This window comes from Doryrhamphus excisus, linkage group LG9 (assembly GCF_037039965.1).
Source record: "Doryrhamphus excisus strain RoL-2023G ecotype Guam linkage group LG9, RoL_Dexc_Guam_v1.1, whole genome shotgun sequence".
NCBI classification, from domain to species: domain Eukaryota; kingdom Metazoa; phylum Chordata; class Actinopteri; order Syngnathiformes; family Syngnathidae; genus Doryrhamphus; species Doryrhamphus excisus.
Window position 1 is genome coordinate 9,174,746 of NC_136365.1, and position 23,680 is coordinate 9,198,425.

At 40.0% G+C, this 23,680-nt stretch overlaps 3 protein-coding genes across 3 annotated transcripts; 2 read left to right on the plus strand and 1 right to left on the minus strand.

The window, feature by feature from the left end:
- Positions 1–217: 217 nt before the first annotated feature.
- rps6 (ribosomal protein S6) lies at positions 218–3,325 on the minus strand. Its single transcript, XM_058070216.2, has 6 exons — positions 3,167–3,325; positions 2,566–2,697; positions 2,070–2,280; positions 1,264–1,410; positions 775–932; positions 218–350 (listed from the first exon to the last, which is right to left on the minus strand). The coding sequence occupies exons 1-6, from the start codon at positions 3,170–3,172 to the stop codon at positions 255–257; spliced, it is 750 nt and encodes a 249-aa protein (XP_057926199.1). The 5' UTR covers positions 3,173–3,325; the 3' UTR covers positions 218–254.
- A 1,794-nt stretch (positions 3,326–5,119) lies between these two features.
- On the plus strand, positions 5,120–14,235 carry acer2 (alkaline ceramidase 2). Its single transcript, XM_058082463.2, has 6 exons — positions 5,120–5,512; positions 5,747–5,861; positions 6,878–7,019; positions 7,644–7,781; positions 10,967–11,104; positions 12,542–14,235. The coding sequence occupies exons 1-6, from the start codon at positions 5,270–5,272 to the stop codon at positions 12,726–12,728; spliced, it is 963 nt and encodes a 320-aa protein (XP_057938446.2). The 5' UTR covers positions 5,120–5,269; the 3' UTR covers positions 12,729–14,235.
- A 668-nt stretch (positions 14,236–14,903) lies between these two features.
- On the plus strand, positions 14,904–22,756 carry LOC131136015 (tetraspanin-5). The gene is made up of 10 exons (XM_058082477.2): positions 14,904–15,265; positions 15,781–15,831; positions 17,468–17,614; positions 18,169–18,339; positions 18,430–18,555; positions 20,123–20,170; positions 20,619–20,735; positions 20,814–20,875; positions 21,436–21,489; positions 21,578–22,756. The coding sequence occupies exons 1-9, from the start codon at positions 15,182–15,184 to the stop codon at positions 21,446–21,448; spliced, it is 819 nt and encodes a 272-aa protein (XP_057938460.1). The 5' UTR covers positions 14,904–15,181; the 3' UTR covers positions 21,449–21,489; positions 21,578–22,756.
- The last annotated feature ends 924 nt before the right edge of the window (positions 22,757–23,680 follow it).

Consider the following 23,680-nt stretch of genomic DNA (forward strand, 5'->3'; position numbering starts at 1 on the left):
ATGATTGAATGCACACAGTAACAACTTGCCACTCTGTCTCCTTCCTGCTGTGGTCTCCTTGCACTGTGAGCCATTTAGGCACACTCGTAATTTTGATTACAAGGCGCAAATTGTTTTTTCATTTTTATTCACGTATGATCTACGGTAATTGACTTAAGACCTATCACAAGACCTTAAGCAACCAGTTGAAACTGCTCTAATAAGGATGAAACAGAAGTTTGAGCAAAACGTTATTTTATTAGACTTTTTAGAGTTCATTTTTGGCTGGACTCTGACTTGGAGGTGGATGCCCTCAGAGAAGAAAGGCGGCGCCTCTTGGCAATCTGTTCCTGCCGCTTCTCTTTGGCTTCCTGATGGTGAAAAAAGGAAGCATGTTAAATTTGTGATTTTTTCCCCCCACAAATGTGTTGAATGTAGCAGTCTTTCTGCATCAGTTTCAGTGATTGAAACAGAGGCTGTTAATGCATTTTATCCCAACCTCTCCTGCTCAGAGCACATAAGCCACACATGTAGGTGGCTGTCAGCTAGTGATTGTGAAAAATGTAGCGACTAACACCAACCATCATTCAATGCATTGCTTACCGCACCAGAATGACTGCAAATTTCAGCTTTGCCAAAGCGTCATCTTTAGCCGAAATGTAGCTAAAGCAAGTGCTCGCAATGTCTGAACAGGTAGACGGTGACAAAATGCACTTTTTCAGTATGATTGCATGACAGTGATTAGGAAGGATAAAACCACTCAGTGATGAAATGTCATTGGCCGTGCATGCTTACCTTCATCCTCTTAGCCAGGAGCTTGGCATACTCTGATGCCTCCTCCTTGTTCTTCTGGGTGCGATGCCTCTTGAGGGCAATGCGGCGGCGTTTGTGCTGCAACACGCGTGGAGTCACCAATCTCTGGATCCTAGGAGCTTTGGATCTTTGTTTCTTGCCTAACCAAGAAAAAGGAAAACATTAAGCACACAGTCATATTTACATTAGAATTGGGACTGCCAGAACAGTATGGAGTGGTGTTGCTGATGGAGAAGTCAGTGCTATCAGATTATGAAATGTAGCGCACATGAGGATGTTGCCTTGTATTCCATGTCCTTGGCCTCAAGAGTATTATACACAGAAGTAGTTGCGTCTTTGGTTGAATTAAGCTTAGTACAACAAACCAATATCAAAACACCTATGAACCCGTTTTGAATAGAGGTCAAATTGTCACTCTGAACTTGAGCCCAGAGATCAAAAGGCTGACTGACAAAACAACTGGTGACTTGCCTTCCTTGTTCAGGGGTCGCCTCACAACATACTGTCTGACGTCATCCTCCTTGGCCAGGTTGAAGAGCTTGCGGATCTTACTGGCCCTCTTGGGGCCGAGGCGACGAGGGACGGTGCTGTCAGTCAGCCCAGGAATGTCCTTCTCGCCTGAGGAGAGAAACTATTTACAAATTCTACAAAACACAGCACCAAACTTTGTGTGTCAACTGTCAATGTGAGAGCATTGCAGTTCAACCATCCACTGTTGGTCGGTCTAGTTGCATCTGCAAAGCAGCTCTACAGTTAATCTGGCACACACTGTCCCTCCTTTATGATTACGATATCAATCAAAAGGATCCGTTTATGTGCCATGAACTAAGTTTAGACTTTAAACTATGTACATTCAGAATAAATTAGGGATGCTCCGAACGATCAGCCACGATAAAATTCATCCGATTTCTGTATAAAAGCATGTGATTACATATGTCGATAACCTGTTTCAAAGCCAATCACAGAAATTGATTGCTGTAGCTACCTACAGCTTGGAAAAGAATGCCACACTGTAAAATTCCTCTCTGGCCAGCGTTGGTGTACGTAGGTTCTTCCAAGTGTGATAGCTACCTAGAGTTTTCCGCCAGCTTCTGGTCGCTGGACTCCAAATGTTTTTTTTTACCACCATGACATTTTGTTTTAAAACAAGCAAGAGCTTAGTTCGGAGGAAGGAAGGAAGCAACAAATGGCTATCACACTCACAGGGCACGTACTAAATTTTTTGTGGTCAGAGCATCCCCACAATGTATACACGATGTGGTCCTTAAAAACATTACCTTTCTTGACAATGACCAAGTTGAGCACGCTGAGGTTAGCGTCAACGATGCAGCCACGGACGGACTTGCGCTTACGCTCGCCAGTCCTGCGGGGACGGTAGCAGGAGTGGCCCTTGCTGAGTAGCAGGCGCACGCGGCCTTGAGTCAGCACACCTTGTTTCATGGGGAAGCCCTGTTTGTCATTGCCTCCGCTGATGCGCACCACATAACCCTGGGCATAGGGGGGGGGGAGGGGAGAAACTTTAAATTGTTCAAAAAGAAGATGAGTAGTAACAACTAAATATAAGACTCCTTGTTCACATTCCAATAGTTTATCTTGCTGATACAAGACTTGAGAGAGCACAGCAGTTCCAACCAGCAATGGTTTGGTCAGGTCATATCTGGTAAGCAGCGCCACAGTTGCCTTAATGAATACAGGTCAGCCAGAAGGCTCCACTGGTGTGCCACATTTAACCTTTTCTGTTATCCCCAAAAGCAATTAATTTTCAAAACTCACCTTCCATTCATCTCCTAGTGGATCAGCTGCCACCTCAGTGGCCATACGCTTCTCATAGAAGGTACGCAGCTTGCGTTCATCATCCACTTCAATGAGCTTTTGGCAGCCAGTAGCGGGGAATGAGATGTTTAGCTGCAAGACAACCAAATTTGAGGTCATTCGTGAGGAAAAGCGATAGAACATGAATGAATGTGCCTAAGTGTTGCTACTTTAACAGTCATTGAGCTCGACAAAGAACAGTTAATTATCGTGTGCCCATTAGCGAACTCACCAGCTGAAGCCAATACGTACGATAATTATACTGTATAGCACGTCGCGGTGTTGATATAAGAATTCGATTTTTGCGATACTTGAGAAACAGTCGTTACTTCAATAGTGGCTTGATGCACATTTGTTTTACGTCAGCGGCCATGTTTCCACACTCGCTAGCTTAAAGTCAGTGCTAAGTTGACTAATATCTAAGCTCATCCTCAGCGGTAAAGCAAACAACTCAACAATATTAGCCAACAATTCCACGTTTAAAACCTCGACAGCACATACAGAGCGATATTGCAGTACAAATAGTTTTCTAAAAAAAGATACATTAGAGCAAACTTTGTACCTTCATTTTGCCAAACCGGCCCAACGACGGTCCGCCACAGAAAGAGACCGGATATCCGCTCCGTGGTCTCACGTAGGCCTGAAATATTATCGCGATAGCTGACGAAACGTTACTAATTTCATTTGAGTAACTTAACAAAACGTCACCGTTTTAACTCAAGCAACACCATGAAAATTATATGTTCAGTGTTTTCTTGACATACGTTTGGTTGCAATATATAATAATAAAATAATACCCTTTTTGTGTCAAATTAAACTCACGAAACGGAACATCTTGTTGTATTTGCTTGTAAAAATGTATTTTATTATTCGTATTAGGATTTTGAAAATATGAAATGAATTCTATACAATCAGCGTTTTTAGCTTTCGACCCACATTATATACACCAATCCGAGCTTGCCTCCATCACAGAGTTTCCTTAACAAGACCTTCCTGTTCTGCTTGTGAACTCGTATTGTTGACGAACGCAAATTGTCTTTTATTACGGTGCAACAGGAAGAACAAAAGTGTGCTATTATTATGGTAAATCAATTGGTTAATTAAATAAGCTGTTTGTTGCCATTCTCTCAATTTGTGAGCTACAGTTAAAATGAAAAGGACGCTACAGTTAAAATGAAACTGTTCCGTTCCGCCAATGACTCGAACAGCGTGTAGTACCTATGGAGCAGAAAGTCCGCCATGACGGTGAGCATGAGAGGTGGCGTGGCTTAATAGTGTACAATGTCTGAGTATAAATTAAAGTTATACGCTCACACTTTATATAATGGGCAAGAAAATGTGTTAAAAACGTTATACTGTAGAAATATGACATACATGTAGATGTCAAAAAATACTTGAAATAAACTTTTTCTTTCTTGATTTGACTTTTTTTCCTTCCTTACAGTGTTACCAATGCTTAACAATCAACATACAAAATAATAATACTTATATGGATCTTATATGGACCTGCACTTTTTTGGAATTTTGCCCATGCTTTACAATCTTTATCTGTGCGTTCAAAAAATAAAAAACATAAAAAGAGACAGTTCACTACTGCACATATGGGACTTACTTATTCCGCCTACAACGTCATCTGTAAAAGTGTCCAAAAAGCACCAACAATGCAGCATTTACATATAATGTGATGTGCATATTAACCAAGCTATCTTGACATTGTTATTATTATTATTTTTAACATTATTATGCCAATCGAAATACGTTACTGGTGCTTTGACACTAAGCCATACCACACCAAGTAGCTTACTATTCCTGTTTTTTTTATGCTGTTATGTGAAATCAATGCAACAAGAAAGGAAGTTCCACTAATGAACAAAATATGCAAAATACTGTCAGTATTACATGAATGTACCTGTTGCTACATGGTCACCCCGTGTATATAAAAACATAAAACGTTGTTTGAGGTTTTTTGGAGGTCTTTATGGGCGGCATAGGCCCCATTACATACAGTGAAAGAGACAGCTCGAGCCGTCTGTTTTTATAATTTTAGAACACACAGTAAAGAGAAACATATGTGTTCATGTCTCACATAAGGATTGTAGACGCACCTACCATGTTGTTGTGTATAGCCATTTGCTATGAACATGATACAACAACCGTATTGGCCCGATTATGTGGCAGAACCCGATTTTATCCAATCTTCAAAAATACACCAGATCGGCACCAAACCCGATCCCGGACATCTGTACTTTTGTCCAAGGTCCTGTTTATTTAAATTTTTATGACACATACTTGTCTTTATTTTTGGCAAACTTGAAAAATAACAAATATGATCTTTTGGACTGTCAGTCAGAGCATTTAATGGCTGAGCAGTGTTCCACGGACATGTTTACAATGCAATGTTTCTGGTTCTGCTTACCATCATGGCGGTCAAACCCGTGCAGGGCATACTACGGAGGTGGATGCCCTCTAGTGTCCTTGGTGCTAAGCTAGTGCAAGCGACACAGGAAGTAAGTGGGGCTGAAGCGTTTCACTGAGCAGAAAAACTCTTTGGCTACCCCCTGAGCCTCTGAGTCTCAACGCATGACGTCGATGGTTCCGTCCAGCAGGACTCTGTGTCAAGACAAGTCGCAAACACTAGAAAGGAAGCCGAGCTTCGCACTAGTGGATGTGTGTGTTATCGCCAAGCTTTCTTTTGTTTGCCTGCGAACAAAACAGCACACGACAACAGCGTCGTTTGGCTTGTTTTAGCATTGAAACGAAAACATTGTGTCCATCCGACGCAACTAGTCCAGACATGAGTAATGTTAATCTGATTTTTTGGGACCACTTGCAAGCTGGCAGCTCCGACGTGGACTGGTGTGAAGGCAATTACCTCATTTACCCGAGCATAGCAGAGTTTTACAACACGGTGAGTGTGTGCAGTTTTAATTAGAAATATGCGATTTTTTTTGCTTAACAGCTGTCATTTCTGGCTTTGTTTTTCTTTCTATTGAATTGTTGTCACTGACTTTCAAGACTTGATGTTTACTGTTTTGAGCTGCAGCATCAAGTTACATACAAGTTAGCCCCCCCCATGCTGGAAAACATCTGCCTGTGTTTTCTTTTCTCATGGGCTGTTTTCCCCATTGTTTTGTCATTTCAGATCAGCAACATTTTATTTTTTGTTTTGCCGCCCATATTAATGTGCTTGTTCCGCCAATATGCAACACATTTCAACAGTGGGATTTACCTCATTTGGACCCTGCTGGTGGTGGTTGGTAAGTTGACTTGACTGATGTGACTGACTGATTCTTTACTGTGTGGTGACCCATTGGTCAATATAGGGATGCTATATCTGAAACAGGCACATTGCAATGTCAAACAGAACTATTAACTTTCAGTGCAGCCTAAATAAAGCACATTCAAGTATAATGGTAACATGGATGAATGAACTAAAGTACAAATATAAGGCATCAAGAAGACACATTCAAATTGTGATATGTGACCAGTGTATTCTACACTGGTCACCAGATGTCAGTAATGTACATACAGTACACACCGGGCACAATGACAAAAATCATAATAATAACAGTGGTTAAATAGTCAATTTATAAAGAAGGAATCCCCCCACAAATAAAAAAAATGTGGTTCAAATTCAAATTGTGCAACCTCAGGCAACTGACTTCAAATTTTACCTTCAATCAAATAGCATGCAGTATGATTTATATACAGTGCATTCTGTGTATAGGCGCACAGTTTTAGCCTTTTAGCCTTATTAGCTGAAGCCTGCAGCTATCCCTCCATCATTTTTTTACCCTCTCTGTGATGACTAGCCCTATTCATTGGTTCAATGAATAGGGCTCTGGTTTGATTTGATTCTACTCAGTAGCCTTAAATGGTGCCACTGTATGTAACAAACAAGACTGAGGAATTATGGTGCTTTATTCCCCCTCGGTGCTCAATTTGAACGATGGTAACCCCCCCTCAGTTTCCTGAGGCTGCCTAGCTGAGGTCAGAAACAGGTAGTGTTAATTGAAAGGGTTTGTATGTGAATACAAGGCCAGTTAAGTTGCAAATTGATTGAGCCTGCTCCTTGGATTATTGATTTATATGCTGTATAAGTTACAAAATCGCAGTGTTTTATTGCATTAATGGTTGGCCTCACAACTATATTTGGCGAAAGGATGCTAGAATCTGTATGGAAAAGGGCAGGTCTTTCATCTTCTCCACATAGCCAACCTGACTGGCACACTTCCCATCTCTTTTTTTTCCTGTGTATCTCTCCTCCACTTAGGTATCGGATCAACATACTTCCATGCTACTCTCAGCTTCCTGGGGCAGATGCTGGATGAGTTGGCCATTTTATGGGTGCTAATGTGTGCCATCGCCATGTGGTTCCCCAAAAGATACCTCCCCAGGATGTTCAGGAGGGATCGGTATGTTTATCAATTGGGGACGATACAGGAAATTGGGTGTAGAAGAACGATACAAGACAAGATTTTAACATTACTTTAAGAAAAGTACAATGAACGAGGCTACACTCTGTTTGGAGGCAGGAGATGAGGAAAACAGACACGCATGCACATGGCAATATATTGAGGCCAGCAAATTATCAAGTTAATTTTCATTTATTGTATAATTAATTAATTAAATTAATTAATCTTGTGTCACAAGGTCATATTTTACACTATGATTTGTTGTTGATTCATGACTTTTACACGCTTTAAGCAGATGTTTAAATCCACACACCATGTAATTGCAGTTCCAAATTACTGCTGATGTCCTCGGCTGCATATTCTGTCACATGACATGTCCACTGCTGTGACCCTCCAGTTTAATAATAGGGCAGCCCAAGATAGCTGACACCAGTAAAAGCTGCTTCACATGTCCTTACTTCTCTTTTCATTGTCACATAGCCATCATGGTTGCTCTTAATTTTCCCATGTAGCTCAGTCTTAAAACATTGTGGAAAGATTTGGAGCTATCGCAACAACCCCACAGTGCCATAGTTCCCTTTATGAATTATGTTTATCTGAATAGTTTTTTGCTCTTTGCTCTAGGTCAAGGTTCAAAGTGGTCATCGCAATCTTGTCAGGGATCACAACAGGGTTGGCCTTTGTCAAACCTGTTATTAATTCCCTGTCGCTCATGACTCTGGGCATCCCGTGCACAGTGCTGCTCGTCACAGAGCTTAAAAGGTCAGTTGTCAAAGCTTTTTTTTAAAAAAAAAAAAACCCTGTACTACCAGGGACTATTTCTAGTATTACGTTAGCCAGGGCTCTAAATGCACCACAGGGGTACTGGAAACAATACTTGGTCAAAACAACAACAACAAAAAAACAATATTTCACATGTGTGGCAACCACTATGGGTTGTGCTGTAAATGCTTTGGAAGACATGCTCGCCTACATGTAATACAGATATGCTCTTTTTATCATCATTGGATTAAGGGTCACCAGCGTGGTGCCAGCGGGCATCGGGTAGCCCCACATGATCACACGATGCCTCAGAAAAATAATAGCACAAGCAACACTGGAGGGGTACATATTTGTCTTTAGACCGAGTATGAAGTTACAGCAACAGCCTGTTTCTGTCACTGTATGCAGTTTTAGTGTGTGTGTGTGTTGTCCATAAGGACCAAGAGAGAGAAACAGTGTCAACATGTAGTCAGCAGTTCATTAACACTTAACCTTTTGCCCTTTTGTTCATGCATTGTCAAAAGACATGTTGTCCCGAACCCACTATAGAGTCAGTAAAAGAATGTCCGTGGCCACTTTTCTCTTTCTGTTTCCGTCTCCCCGCCAGCCTCACTCTCTTGACATCAACCTTTCTATTGTTCAACCTGTTGATAATTCTTGACATTACTGTCGGTGCCAGTCATCAAAGGTGGCTTCTGCTAAGTGGGGAGGATTTCCTGCTGCCATACTGTTTGCTTGTTTTTTTTACAGTGAGACCAATCTCCACCCCTTAGTCACGTCCAATGGGACACAAACAACCTATGTGTTGTAAAACAAGTTCATGACCAATTGTGTGGCCAATAACATGAATCATAGGAAGTTATTACTAACAACTGTAAGTAAACCTAACAGTCTAAGATGCTAACATTTAAAATTGTAGTTTTGTCACCAGGTTCCCTGTGACCCTTTATGCATCTTTGAATGAGGTACTATTACTTACAATATCTGCGACTAGTGGACTTTCCAAAGTAGTTCTCAAGGTTGCATTTCAAAACATTTTTTTGCACTGATGACATCTGTCTGGCCGACACCGATTTTTGTCAAATTTTAAAAACAAAGACAACTTGCACAATTACACTGCAGACCTGTTCACTGTTCATAAGTACTAACAGCGGGCTGCTGTTACAATACGAATGTAATGTAAATGTTTTTAGACCTTTTGTATTGAGTTGTGGACTCTTATAGAGCTGCTACACACGATAACCAGCACACAAAGCTTTATAGTTCTTCCAGAATCTGTACCTATTCAGCTGTATTTTTCAGTTCTGCTATAAGTTTGAAGGTTTATGAAGACTTCCAGACACTCCCCCTCCTTTCTCTCAAGTAATAGAGACTCCACCCAATATAGACTTTCCGACTACTTCACTTATCTCAAGCTGTCACACTCTTAATCACTTCAAGCAGTAATCTCGTCTTCAAAACAGGGTCCCGATGCTCCCGCTCATCACATGTTATGTCACTGTTTCTCAGGCATCACGCTGAGAACTGATACCTCAATTTGTGTGATGATGTATCAAGCACCAACATAACACATAAGAATAGACAGTATCAGGGACACTGGAGGCCAACTTCCCTTTGGGAGGAAGTATCACTCGCCAGCTATTCTGTCGTTATTTCCTTTTGCCCGGGAGTAGCCTCTAGCATCTGCTAAAGTCAGGATTTTCTAATTGGCGGAAGGACAGACATGACCATTCATACGCTCCTATTGTAAATCAACGTTATGTAATTTTCCTCTATTGGTGTCGTTGTTTTTACTTCACATGAAGTCCACATTAAGGATCCCACAGTAGTATTGGAAGTGTTTTGGCTAAAATTTAACCTTGATGGTAGAGTTCAGACAGTTTGAAGGTGCTTTTATTACGCGCAGTGTCGTTGCGTCACTTTTTAGATTATACTATTACAGTTACAACTCTGCACTTGGCCAACATATCAACATTAACGAGTGGAACAGGACACAAATGTTACATAACACACACACATGGATAAAATAGTTGCTCCCCTTTTAAAACTCACAATAACGACTAAAATAATACTGGAATTTGCCAAAATGCATAGACAAGCTGCAAAACTTCTGGGAGACAAATCTCAAGCTTTTTACCAAGCCACATCTGCTCTATGTTTACAGATGCGAAAAAAGATGCATAAAAGAAAAGAACACTATACCCACCGGGAAACAAGTTGCAGGTCCCAGGTCAAGGGGTTCTCTAACAAGACAATGACCCAAAACACACAGCCAATATCACTGAATGGTTAAGAGCCAAACTTTTGATTATTCTGAACTGGCCTTCTATGAGTCCTGATTGCTGTAAGTTTACCAACAATTTTGACCAAGTGTGTATTTACGGGATATTGCTAACATTACTGTCACATTTTTAACAGCAACATCATGCTAATGCTTGGTTAGCGTATTTTTTGAAGAAAAACAAAATAATCCAGCTAATTTAAGAAGATAATAGATCTTTCTCATATGTCACGCTCATAAACAGGCTGAAGGAAGACATGCTCCCGTCATTCTGAAGTATATTTTGCATGAAAGAGGACCTTTTTTTAATCTCTTTTGTTGTGTCTTTTTGTCTCAAACCAAAGACACCCCTTGGAGCGAGGGCAATCTGTAATAAAATGCCTGTCAACTAGCATGACTCCATCCTTTAGGGAGGAGTTTGTCATAGTGACTGCACTGTTCAGCCAGCAGCAGGGTTTGTGTGGGTGTGTGTGTGTCTGCGTTCGTGCTTAAGGACACGACTAATAATAGTTTTGCATCAGCAGCATTGTGAATAAGTCTGTGTCAGGGTCACGGACGTGTCTTAATAGCAGATATTATGTGCAGAGAAGCGGAGCGGCGTGCTTGGCTTGCTGTTCTATGGGGCTAAGTATGGGGTGAAATGCCGTCAAAGAGTAGAGGTGTACGGACGGTGAAAACAGGGCAGTTAACACTGCACAGCTGGGAGGCCTGAGAACCATCTGGGACATTTGTACAGCGTCAAGCTTGAACAAAGCCCAGTGAAACTCACCACCCACGTCTGTATGCTTTGAACATTGGGTGGTATTGTGAGGCAATTTGAACAAAAGGGCAACTCGAGATGATAATGAGGCAAAATGAAGATGATACGCACCATTGTTATGGACAACAACTGTGCTTGTTGCAGGTGTGAAAACCCACGTGTGTTTAAGCTGGGTCTGATCTCGGGAATCTGGTGGGCACTGGCTCTGCTCTGCTGGATCAGCGACAGGATTTTCTGTGAAATGTGGTCATCTGTCAACTTTCCCTACCTACACTGTGCTTGGTGAGCTCACAGAAACACACAATCAATGAAGGAACATACAGTGTATGCATGTGAGGGATGGGCATCATAATCAATTCTGATGGTTTGGGCAAATGACACACATTGAGGTGCAACCAGAAGAGGTGCTTTTGATTCTGCGTCAACTAGTACATGGTTTGAAAAGGGATAGCCAGAAATGAATGGAGACAACAGTAACACCTGCTGGAACCTGGGGGTAAACAGAGAGAAATGTGAGAGCACAAACAAAAGACAACAACAGGACCTCAGTTGAGAACTTGTGAATAAGCAAAAAGCGAAGAGACCAAAACATCACCTGCTAGTGTTTGCTTTAGCTTCATTTAAGAGGGGACAGAGAAGACAGGAAAATAGAGCAATAACGGAATACAACGGTACACAACAATACAATCATTGCCTGTTTTAGCTCAATTTCAGATGGGACACATAGAAAGAGTGAGAATAAACATAAGGTGAAGAAACATTTCAATATTGAACAAAGCAAAATTTGTTCTCAATCAGAAATCACTCCACACTCTTTATTGCTCTCTGGTTCTGCCATATCTTACTTATTGTGTGGAAATATGGGGTAATAACTATAAATGCAAACTTCACTCGCTAAATGTACTGCAAAAAAGGTCAGTAAGGATAATTCAGAATGCCGCCTACAGAGAACACACCTTATTTCTAAAATCACAAATACTTAAACTTGCTGATAAAGTTAATCTTCAAACAGCTAAAATAATGCATAAGGCTAAAAATGACCAATTAAAAAGTCATCCAATTCTTCTCTACAAGAGAGGAGAAATATGATCTCAGGGAAGAACTAAATTTGAAACACTTGTATGCTAGGACTACGTTAAAAAGCCATAGCATTTTGGTATGTGGAATCAAACTATGGAATGGATTGAGTAAGGACCTCAAACAATGCACAACGATGAGCCAATTCAAGAAACAATACAAGCAGTTGATGTTTGCTAAATACAAGGATGAAGAGTCTTGAACCAGTCATGATGTGCTTTATATATATATCACTATATTGGCAGTTACTATGGTACCCTTTATGTCATTGTATGGACATATCACTTCGTACTTCAGTACGTGGCAACAAATTAAAAAATTACATTAAAAAATAAATAAAAATTATAAAAAAAAATATTAGGAAAACAGGAAGTGAACAAATGTAACAGTTACTGATTGTAAAAGTACCAGATGGAGGGGTAGGATTTAATAAGCTTTGCTTCTTCCTACTCCTTTTGGACATGTTGAACTGATTATGTGATGCACTCAATTGTAATCTGATGCATGTTCAAATGAAATAAAACCATTACCATTAAATATTAATAGAAGGCAACAGCAAAAAACAATATCCGATTGCGAGGTGAATGGATTTTTTTTAAGCTTGTTACTTACTGTTTGATTAACAATCTGTCGCTCTTATAGGCACATCCTCATTTGTCTGGCCTCATACTTGGGGTGTGTTTGCTTCGCCTACTTTGACGTCGCCCACGAGGCCCCAGAGCGAGGTCCTGTCATCATGTTCTGGCCCAACGAGAAATGGGCCTTCATTGGCGTCCCTTACGTTTCATTCCTATGCGTGCACAAGAAGTCGGCCATCAAGGTGACTTAAGGATACCCTCCTGCGTTCAGCCGGTTGCACTTTAAGATTCATCACCAGACTGGTTGCCGCCCATCAGGTGATGCAGGTGGTCTTTAATAGCCAGCAGTGCTCCTGCATTTCTGTCATAGAACAAAATGTACCACAAACAATATCTGCAATGGGGCTTTCTGCCACATCAATATTGTTAACAGGGAGAGGAGCATGTGATAATTTATGAAAGTATTATGCATTTTATGCTTTAGTTCATTTTGTATACTTGCGATGGTAACTCAAAAGACATCAGTGTAAAGTATTAACTGCCTTGCATCTCATAGGTGCAATATACCAGCATTAGTGGTGATAATGCACTGGAAACAATAACTGTGACGAATACTTTAGTGGGACTCTTCCACCGTTGACCGTATTCCAGCATGCTATTGTGATTGATTGAAACGCTATGTGCAAAATATATATTGTACTTTATGATTAACCCATGATATCAGCCATTTATTAATGAATAATGAATGAAGAGCCATGTAACCAAAACACCAAAAATGAATGTCAACATGAATTGAAAGTTCATGGATTTGGTTTTCACAACAAACGGCAAATCACAACATTTCAGGTCAATCATGGGTATTTTTTTTAATTTGTTAAGCTAAAAGCAACTTTCTAATCTTTTTGTTTCATATTGTGTGTGTGTGTGTATTTTTATTTATCATTGTATGTTCTCTGGGGCTTATTTATTCCAGACGTTGAATTTTAGATGATATTCTTAGAAAATGTGTGTGTGAAGCCAAAATCAAACTGGATACTACAGAAAACAACAGTGCATAATCCTCTGATGCACATTGTGTGTATTCTATGCTTTCTGATGCCGAGTATGGAGAGAGAATGCAGAGTGTGTTTACTGCATTGAGACACTTAGATTTATTTATTAATTACAGTCAGTAATATAATTGGATGGATTTTACTGTTTTATTTTTTTTCCTTGGTCCAATGAGTGAAAATCTATTTAGAAATTGAAAGGGAAAGAAGGGTGCTTTGAAGCTAACATAATCACCAAAGATTTATGACTTCAATTTATTACATAAAAAGGATCAGAATGTACACAGAAACTCACAATTGAATTTTGCGAGAATGAATGAATGGTTTTAATAGCGTATTATTGCTACCTTGATATTGCCAAGTATTTTTCATTGTAGTCTCCAGAGATAAACAGTATTGCCAATGTGTGTGCATTTTATTGTTGTGCTGGAGAGAATACAGGATTGTATAATAATTTTGAATGAACTGCAGTGCACGTTGTGCAGGACAAAAACATTTGACATATTTATGAAGTGTTTTATTTTAATGGTCACACAGCAGTATGGTGTGTATTTTCACGTGTGTTTGTGTATGTTATTTTTCATCGGCAGCACAGACAAACGGCACATAAATATTTATTTTCATAATTTATGCTGTTTTTAAACAAATATTTGTAATAGTATATCATAACTTTGGTACTTTATTTTATGCAATAAATTGAGCCAATTGAGTCCTCTTCTTTGTTGTGTTGTTATCTTTTGGAATTGTGAACTTTTTCTCCAGCAGGGGGCAGAATTTTTCAAAGTCATTGTTTACCTCAGCTGGGCTTTTTTTTGTTTTAATGTTGATTTACAAAATCAATGCATTATAATGAAGGTTGGATATTTTTTTTTAGAAATAATATGGTTTAAAAAAATATATAAATAATAAAAAATAATATAAGCGTAAGAAAGTTGCTACTTTTTTGCTTCACATACTAGAATATACGGGTGTATCACAGTTTACTGGTAGCACAGTGAGCCTCCTGTCAGAGAATATAATATGATTCACTCCTTGTTCACTGTAGGAACCAAAACATATATTTTTGCCTCTGAACAAAACTGAAATTGAAAAATACATGTTTATTTTTTTCAGCTGCCTCTCTCCTCATTCTCAGAAGACCCTATGCCCTTTTCACCTTATGCTTGATAAATACAACTAAATAAGTAACCATGATGGGCTGATATTAATATATTCGAGTTGTATCTAATTGTGCAGCGTTTATTCATCCATCTGATTATTCATAAATTACACCATAACCGCCAGGGGGAAAAAAGGACACTGGCTAACAAAGTCCCGCCCTCCTTGGACAACGCGGAACCTCATTGGTTTCCATGCGCTTCAATCAAACAACCACGTCAAGATTATGCTCAAATAAAAACTCAGCGATTTCTGTTGGTTTAGGGGAGTCATATTTTTCAGTAGAGTGCTAACCGGCGTCATACACGACGTCATATAACCCTCTTTTTCGATGTCAAACGGGCGCTTTTGCGAGCCGCAAACAGGATGCCGCTGAGAATTTTTCAAACAGTGGATACAAAATAAACGGGTGTTTCCACAAGGCGACTGTTGACCGTATCACCATCGATTTGATTGTTTTGTGGCGGTTTGAGACGACAAAGCGTTAAAAAACAAACATGATGTCAGGAAAGCATTTCAAGGCTCATGAAGTGAGCTGCTGCATTAAGTATTTCATCTTTGGATTCAACATCATATTCTGGGTAAGTCCCTCTCTGCTTGCAGTTTTGTGTCTTCGGGCCTCTTTTGTTTGAACGGGTTACATCTGACATTAAGGGCTCCATTGTACGTTGACTTATGTGCTCAAAGGTTTTTCTCGATGATCATTCATCCCCGCTTACAAATCTTGCTGCTCGAGTGCACTTGCTGCCTCCATCAGGCATCAGCCTTTTGCTTTTGTTTTAGGGCCACCGCTCTTGTTTACATCCTGGGAGCTGTTGGAATTTGTTCATGTTAAAAGCATGTATAAACTGAAATTATACCATGTTAAAGGTACCAGATTTCTAGATGCTTACAATGCATAATCCAAAGCAATAGGGGTGTCCTAATTTTTTCATACCACTGCAACCCCGGTTGATTGTGTTCAAGGCGTGTTATCATACATGTAATAATGGAAAGTAGTTGTTTCTGACCTACATCTGGAACCTATTTTCCTCAAAAGTGTTTTGGGATTGATGGACTTCTCAAGAATAATCTTTTTGCTCTAATTCCTGTCTAGTTCCTTGGAGTGGCGTTCCTTGGTATCGGTTTGTGGGCATGGAGTGAAAAGGTGAGCACAGAGGTTCAGTCACAGTCTTTGCTGGTTGTTTATGCCCACACAAATGACATCTGAATATTCGCATTTCTTAGTTGTATTGAAGATTAAACATCCAGTGGAAAATAATCTAAACATTTGACAGTTTTATGACATAAATAATAATTATAGAAAAGTGTAAGGCGTGATATGTGATAGAAGAGTTTCAGCTAAAATGAAAGGAAAGAAATACAAAACTGTGGTGAGACCAGCCATGTTGTTTGGTCTAGAGACAGTGCCACTGAAGAAAAGACAGAAAGCAGAACTAGAGGTAGCAGAGATGAGGATGCTTAGGTTCTCATTGGGAGTGACCAGGATGGATAGGATCAAGAAGGAGTACATCAGAGGGACATTACATGTTCGAGGCCTTTGAGATAAAGTCAGAGAGGCCAGACTGAGATGGTTGGGACATGTCCAGAGGAGAGATAGTGAATATATTGGTAGAAGGATGCTGTGTTTAGAGAGGAATACCAAATAGGAGGTTTATGGATGTAGTGAAGGAGGACATGAGGGTAGTTGGTGTGAGAGAGACAGGGTTGGACAGAGAAGAGTGATTTGCTGTGTCGACCCCTGAAGGGAAAAGCCCAAAGAGAAAGAAGAAGAAGAAGAAGATATACAATATATCCATCCATGCATTTTCTATGATGCTTATCCTCACAAGGGTCGCGGGGGTGCTGGAGCCTATCCCAGCTGTCTTTGGGCGAGAGGCGGGGTACACCCTGGACTGGTCGCCAGCCAATCACAGGGCACATATAGACAAACAACCATTCACACTCACACTCATACCTATGGACAATTTAGTCACCAATTAACCTAGCATGTATGTGTTTGGAGGACCTGGAGAAAATCCACGCATAAATGAGTAGTTAATTAAAAAAATTAAGTATTGGAAAACAAGTTTTCTTGAAACAAAAGTAAAAAATGCAATTTTTTTTGTTACCCTTTTAATGAAGAACCTGTAACAAAACAGTCAGTGCCTCACCAGTCGTAAACTTGACCGTACGTCACTGATTGTATCGATATTTTAGACCATAAAATAAAAATAGAATGACTACTTTACTCAGTAAATCAATCAACAGCTCCTGTGCTGTTTGCAGTAAAATCATTCAAAGTTAAAAATAACTTCTGAAATCTCACATAAACAATAGAGAACTTATTGTGTGGCGATATGGTAACCATCTTTGTAATAATCAATAATGAGCAATATCCACTCGCTAAATGTAATGCAAAAACAATCAGTGAGGACAATCCATAATGCCGTTAATAGAGAACATACAAATTCCACCCTCGGCCATCTCTGTGTGGAGTTTGCATGTTCTCCCCGTGCATGTGTGGGTTTTCTCCGGGTACTCCGGTTTCCTCCCACATTCCAAAAACATGCTAGGTTAATTGGCGACTCCAAATTGTCCATAGGTATGAATGTGAGTGTGAATGGTTGTTTGTCTAGCACCCCCGCGACCCTCGTGAGGATAAGCGGTAGAAAATGAATGAAAGAATGAATGCTTCAAAATGACAACAATCAATTTCATGTCATATTTAATGATCAGTTCATCAGAGCTCCAATTATTCAGTTTTTAATGACTAATATCTTGTCCGTTTACTACCCCACCAGGGTGTTTTATCCAACATTTCATCCATAACCGACCTGGGGGGCTTCGATCCAGTGTGGCTCTTTCTGGTGGTCGGCGGCGTGATGTTCATTCTGGGATTTGCCGGTTGCATCGGAGCGCTGAGGGAAAACTCTTTCTTGCTCAAATTTGTAAGTGACAGCGTGTTACTACAGTAGAACCAGTTTAAGTTGACCCGGTTTATGTCAACCAAATTATCAAATCCCAATCCACTGTGTTCTTCTTATTACTAAAAAGTACAAACATACATGGACAACCGCTGTCATGGAGATTATATCACAAATTGGTTATCCAGATCACCCCCAAAATTTCATCAGTTATTCTATATCTCATCTTCGACAAATATTAGAAGTTTAATCCAAATCCCTTCAGAGTTTTTCAAGTTGTGTTGAACAAACAAAGATAAACGCCAGCGCTGCTCTTGTGCTGTGCTTGGTGGAGGTAACAAACAAAGAAAGGTCGGAGGGGCGACAGGAAAGGAACTGCCGCTTGCATTCCAAGTTTCTGTTCTTTATTTTTTTTGTAGATTTTGCACAAATGGAGGAAAAGATATGCAAATAATCGCTATCTTCATTTATGACAACAAGAACCGTTTATGTCGAATGAGTCAGGGGATGTCGACTTGGAAAAGTTCAACACATTGGTGAGCTATGAAGACATTTTCTAAGATGCATTGTGTGTTTAGTTTTCAGTGTTCCTGGGTATCATCTTCTTCTTGGAACTGACAGCAGGAGTACTGGCCTTTGTCTTCAAAGACTGGATCAAGGACCAGCTCAACTTTTTCATCAACAACAACATTCGAGCTTACCGGGACGACATTGATCTTCAGAACCTGATCGACTTCACCCAAGAATATGTGCTCTTGAGTTTTGAATCTAATTTGACTTGACTTTGTGTTTATGTTGATATATCTGGGAGTTATGTTGCCGTTTTGACCTCGTTGCAGTGGGAGTGCTGCGGAGCTTTTGGAGCTGATGACTGGAATTTGAACATGTACTTCAACTGCACAGATTCTAACCCGAGTCGGGAGAAGTGCGGCGTGCCCTTTTCCTGCTGCACCAAAGATCCAGCGGTATGTATGGCTCATTCCCACACGTTTCCTGCCCACTTTCTTCAAAACATGCTTTGATTCTTTGTACAGTACTATTTGTGCTGGGAGCCGTACAGTCAGTCATGCCTTTCCTGGTATGCAGAAATGTTGTGACGGTTAGTTTTTTTTTTTTAGGGGGGAATGTAGAGCTCCTCCCTGTTATAGATAGTTTGGTTATCTGTGTCCTCCAGAAAGCTGGAAACTATTCAGCGGGGCATGCAGACTTCTCTATGTTTAGTCCTAGTCTGAGACTGTGGCTGAAAGAAGGCTTTTTTTCTGCTGAAACTGTGACAATACAGTAACTCTCAACCTGTTCAACGTAATAGATACCATACAATAACATAACATTAAGAGGTGGGACCAGTGGCATCATTAGGCCTATTTTAGGGGGGCTATAATCGGGCAAAAGCAGGCTAATACCAGCTACTACTACAATAATCAAAAGAAGCATAATGATGATAGTAATAATAATAGGCTAATTAATAATATAGTCATGATTATTATATAATTGATCACTGTCTACTGGACAGAATGCTTGTAGAGCTTGTGTAGTGTAGATTATGTGCACGTATGTAAATTTAATGGTGGCCTAAAACAATTGAGTATCTTTTCTAAATCTGTCCAAAGTGGGAAAGTTATATCCCGGTTCTTGTTCGTTATTTGTTTTTTTTGGCTTTCCTAATGTCTACTACATTCATCTCCAGGGGGCTAAGCCCCCCCTGTCCTTAGAATGTAGTGACGCCCCTGGGTGGGACAGGAGGACACAAATCAAGGCTGATGATTCTCCAGCAGGTGTGTCCGAACGTTTTCCGCTGAGGGTGACATAAAAGAAAATTGATGGCTGCGGGGGCCACGTTGATATTTTTTGTTTTGTTTATTGAAACATTACAATTGTAGGATGAAGATAAAATTGCCTACATTTTAACTTTGTAATACACAAGAACTTGGTGATATCGTGCTCAAACATTCAATAAGTCATCCCTCGTTTATTGTGGTTAATTGGTACCAGACCCGACTGCGATAAGTGAACCCCCACAAATTAATAAACGGAATGTTTTTGTAGTTTGTGTATGACTCTCTAAATATGGGTTTTAACATTATAAGAGACCAACTGTCACTTTTACACTCCTATTATTATTTGTTTACATCACATTGCACAGGCTACGGGATCACTGCAGGGACAAAGCAGCATAGCAAGCTACCAAGCTAACTCGTTCGCCTCTCCAATTTACTTGTTCAAAACCTAGTGTTTGGGGAAGCGAAAAACTTACCACTTCCACACGGAATGAGAAGGGAACCTTTTTTTAACACTCACTCTCAGCTCAGCCAACAAAACAGTGATCACTGTGACCTTAATTCTTATTAGTAATGTTCTGATATGGGCTATATTTTATTTTATTTTTAGAAAAATTACAACAACACAGTGTTTTGCAATGCTGCCTTTCTAAAAAAAACAAGATACTGAAATACTGTGCTGGTAGTTTTGTGACAGCCCTTCATAGAGTCACTCATACACAGCAGTTATAGTCTGCTCATTGTGTCTTCTTAGGAGGATGTCATCAATACTCAGTGTGGATATGACATCAGAGCAAAAAAGGTGAGTAATTCACTTTAAAGCATTCCTTAACGTATATCCTGGTGCTTCACGACAAAACATGAGGTCATCAGGTTCTCCTCCCCTCCTCAGTACAATAGCCTCCTTTCAGCGCAGTCCAAAATAAAGCAGCTGGATGGCCAGCAGTACTGATGTGGTGTTACTCATGCTGCAGCAATGCGGTGGGATATGAAACCCCCACCCTCCACCCTCCACCCCCATCCTTAGCTTTGGCCCTCACTCTCTCAGTCTGAGCATAATGTGGGGAAAGGCCGTGTTTTCTCTGCTTAAAAATGTGAAAGGAAAATAAGAGAAGGCACTTAGGAAAACTTAACTCACTATGTGTCAATATCCTTCTGACAAAAGCGCAAACACGTTTGAAAACAATGTGTACATGTCACTTGAGTGAAAATGTAAACAGGCCGTGTAAAGTATGTCTTGGGCTTTTTAGGACTCAGAGAAGAGGACTTTCATCTACATTAAAGGCTGCGTCCCACAATTTGAGAAGTGGCTTCAAGACAACCTAACAGGGGTGGCGGGGATTTTTATCGGGATTGCATTATTACAAGTAAGAAACAATGCTATTTATTTTTGTAGGAAGCTATATTTGTAGCTATCTTATGTGCACTTGTTGTTGTTTTGTTAGATTTTTGGCATCTGTCTAGCGCAGAATCTGGTGAGCGACATTGAAGCAGTAAGAGAGAGTTGGTAAGTTCAACATCGTAATTTTAACCGGAGCAGAAGTGTACTTACTCCAGAATGTCATACTTAAATATAAAGTGGCTAGCGTGCAGGCCACACAGCTAGGAGACCCGGGTTCGATTCCCTCAAGGATCTCTGTGTGGAGTTTGCATGTTCTCCCCGTGCATGCGTAGGTTTTCTCCGGGTACTCCGGTTTCCTCCGGGTACTCCGGTTTCCTCCCACATTCCAAAAACATGCTAGGTTAATTGGTGACTCCAAATTGTCCATAGGTATGAATGTGAGTGTGAATGGTTGTTTGTCTATATGTGCCCTGTGATTGGCTGGCGACCAGTCCAGGGTGTACCCCGCCTCTCAGCTGTGATAGGCTCCAGCATGCCAAAGTATCCCTGGTGAGGATAAGCGGTATAGAAAATGGATGGATGAATTTATGTGTAATCATACTAACTACAGCGTCTTTTACCAGCAAATACTTTGGGGAAGTAAGGAATGACTAAGCACAGTTTTTCCTATTATGTCAAGTGTACTTTCTGGATGTTGTAATGCATCTGCTTAATTTTTTGTGCAGTTTGTTCACTTAAAGGCTGCCATAGAATCTCGAAAGGCAAGTAGGATGTACGAGGTATGTCTCCCACCAACACCCTTATGTTACCGCCTTGTGGTGTGCAACTAAATAAAACATTTTTTTAAAAAACACACTTTTCTAACAGGACTCTTCAAACTGGACACTGGCAAAGGCGGGAGACACATTAACCAGCTTCAGTGTCCACAATGAAGAGACTCAATACTGTGTACATGGTATATTTGTGGACCTATTTTTGGGATGACAGACCATCTCTGAAGTGTATTGTCAATACATTGCGCTGAGAAGTTAAATGCAGTGGTGAACCAAATGCTTTGTTGAAAGCAGACACCACTGCAGTTTTTAATGTACAAAGATAAGGTTATTCTGAAAAAGCACTGCATGCCTTTTGTCGACTGGTGGGACATGGACTCACTTGACTTTAGTACATTGAAGTATCTGAAAATATTTGGCTAGTTTGTGGTGAGTCGGTCAGTTAGCACTTTGTGTAAAAACGAACAGAACTTTAAGTTGCCGAGAATTAACCTGAGATTTATTTGTGGCGTCACCTTCATATCAAATCGTGACACGCCTGAGGTGGATATATTTAGATTATTTACCTTTTAGAACACCATGAGCATTCGGCGTCTAATGAAAATCAAGAAGCACTTTAGGAATGGTCGGCTACTGGCATGGTGTAGTTCAACAGGGGGCCACTAGAGGGGGCACTTTCTTAAGCAGCAGCAGCCTCTTCGGTGCTCCAAATGTCAATCACCCAAAGGCAACTGCACTTTTATACATCACCTTGACAGTTGCTGTTGCTAATTTCTCTGTGTTTTTGTTTGTGATTAAATCTGTTTACTTCGTATTTAAGAAAACCTGATCCGGTTCACTGTATTGGCTTGTTGTTTTCACCAAATGGATCTACACACACACACACACACACACATATATATATATATGTATAACAGTGTTTGCACTGAATAAAAAACTTTTTAAAAGCATTTAAGAATTAGTCACACAAACAGCATCACCAGCATTACTTAATTAACTGCAATAATATGCTTTGCAGTGACATTCTCACTGGATAAACACCTTTTGTGTTGTTTTGTTTGTTGTTCTCACCAAAATCTTAAAATGATTGTTCATGTTGACTCATCGCAACTCTTTTTTTTTACCACTCAGTGCCAAATATGTATTTTGTACATATTCCTGGATATGTTAAAATATTGTTTCTAGAAATTGTGTTCTGTCCTTTTACCGTGTGAATAACTGGATTGTGGCAATGTTGTAAATATGTCTGAATAAACGTCGTTCTTCGTACAATTTGTGGACCCTGGCATTAGTGCTTATTTGATATATCAAGAGAGATTAGTTTTAGGTTACTCAATACTGACCTCTAGTGGCTGAAATAATTGACTATCAAATATATTTTTTCCTGCTACTGTCAATGAGAACGATTGAATTGAATGCCGAAGCGCGTCAGCTGACTGTATAAAATATGCCGCATAAACATTTTGTAGGGTAGTCGCCGGCGCTCACTACAAAATCACACGACTGTGGCCAATAACAAGCTTTTTATTGCACACGATAATGGCTAATTTCGGCCGCAACCACGCCATCGAAACACAGCAACTACACCAGTACTTCCTGGTTCCCTCACAACTACATGCCCACAACCCTGGTGCATTCATGGCCACCCGGAACGGTCAGACACTCTACAGCACAACACGTCAACAACACATCAGGGTCGCTACAATATCAAACTACAGTATTTCAGATTACATCAGTTTACATATGATATTCTGAAAATATATGCGGTGGTAAGGAATGGTAGTGAGATGCTACATTGCAGTTTTTATTGGAAACTTTAAAAAGTTAGCATATTTAGCTGCTCATTTTAATTAGGAGCTGTAATGAACCCGATTTGTTGTAGGTACATTAAATTATCTGTACAAAAATATGCTGTAGCTCTTTTTGTTCTTTCAAATATTCTTTTACTGAAATATTAAGAAGTTTAATTCGCCCTATACATTCGTGTTCCAATCTAAACTCTGACTAAGCAGAGGTACCAAGTACTTCAGGTTGGTGGTACTTTGTTTTAAGGTTTTTAAGGTTTAAGGTTTGAGGACCATTGTCGTATTAAACTTAAAGTCACTTAAAGTGATTCTTGTCCTTAATTAAATTGACTCCTACATATTAAAGTGAAAACGTCAGTCTAAAATCGTTAAATATGTGAGGCAGTGCCCTT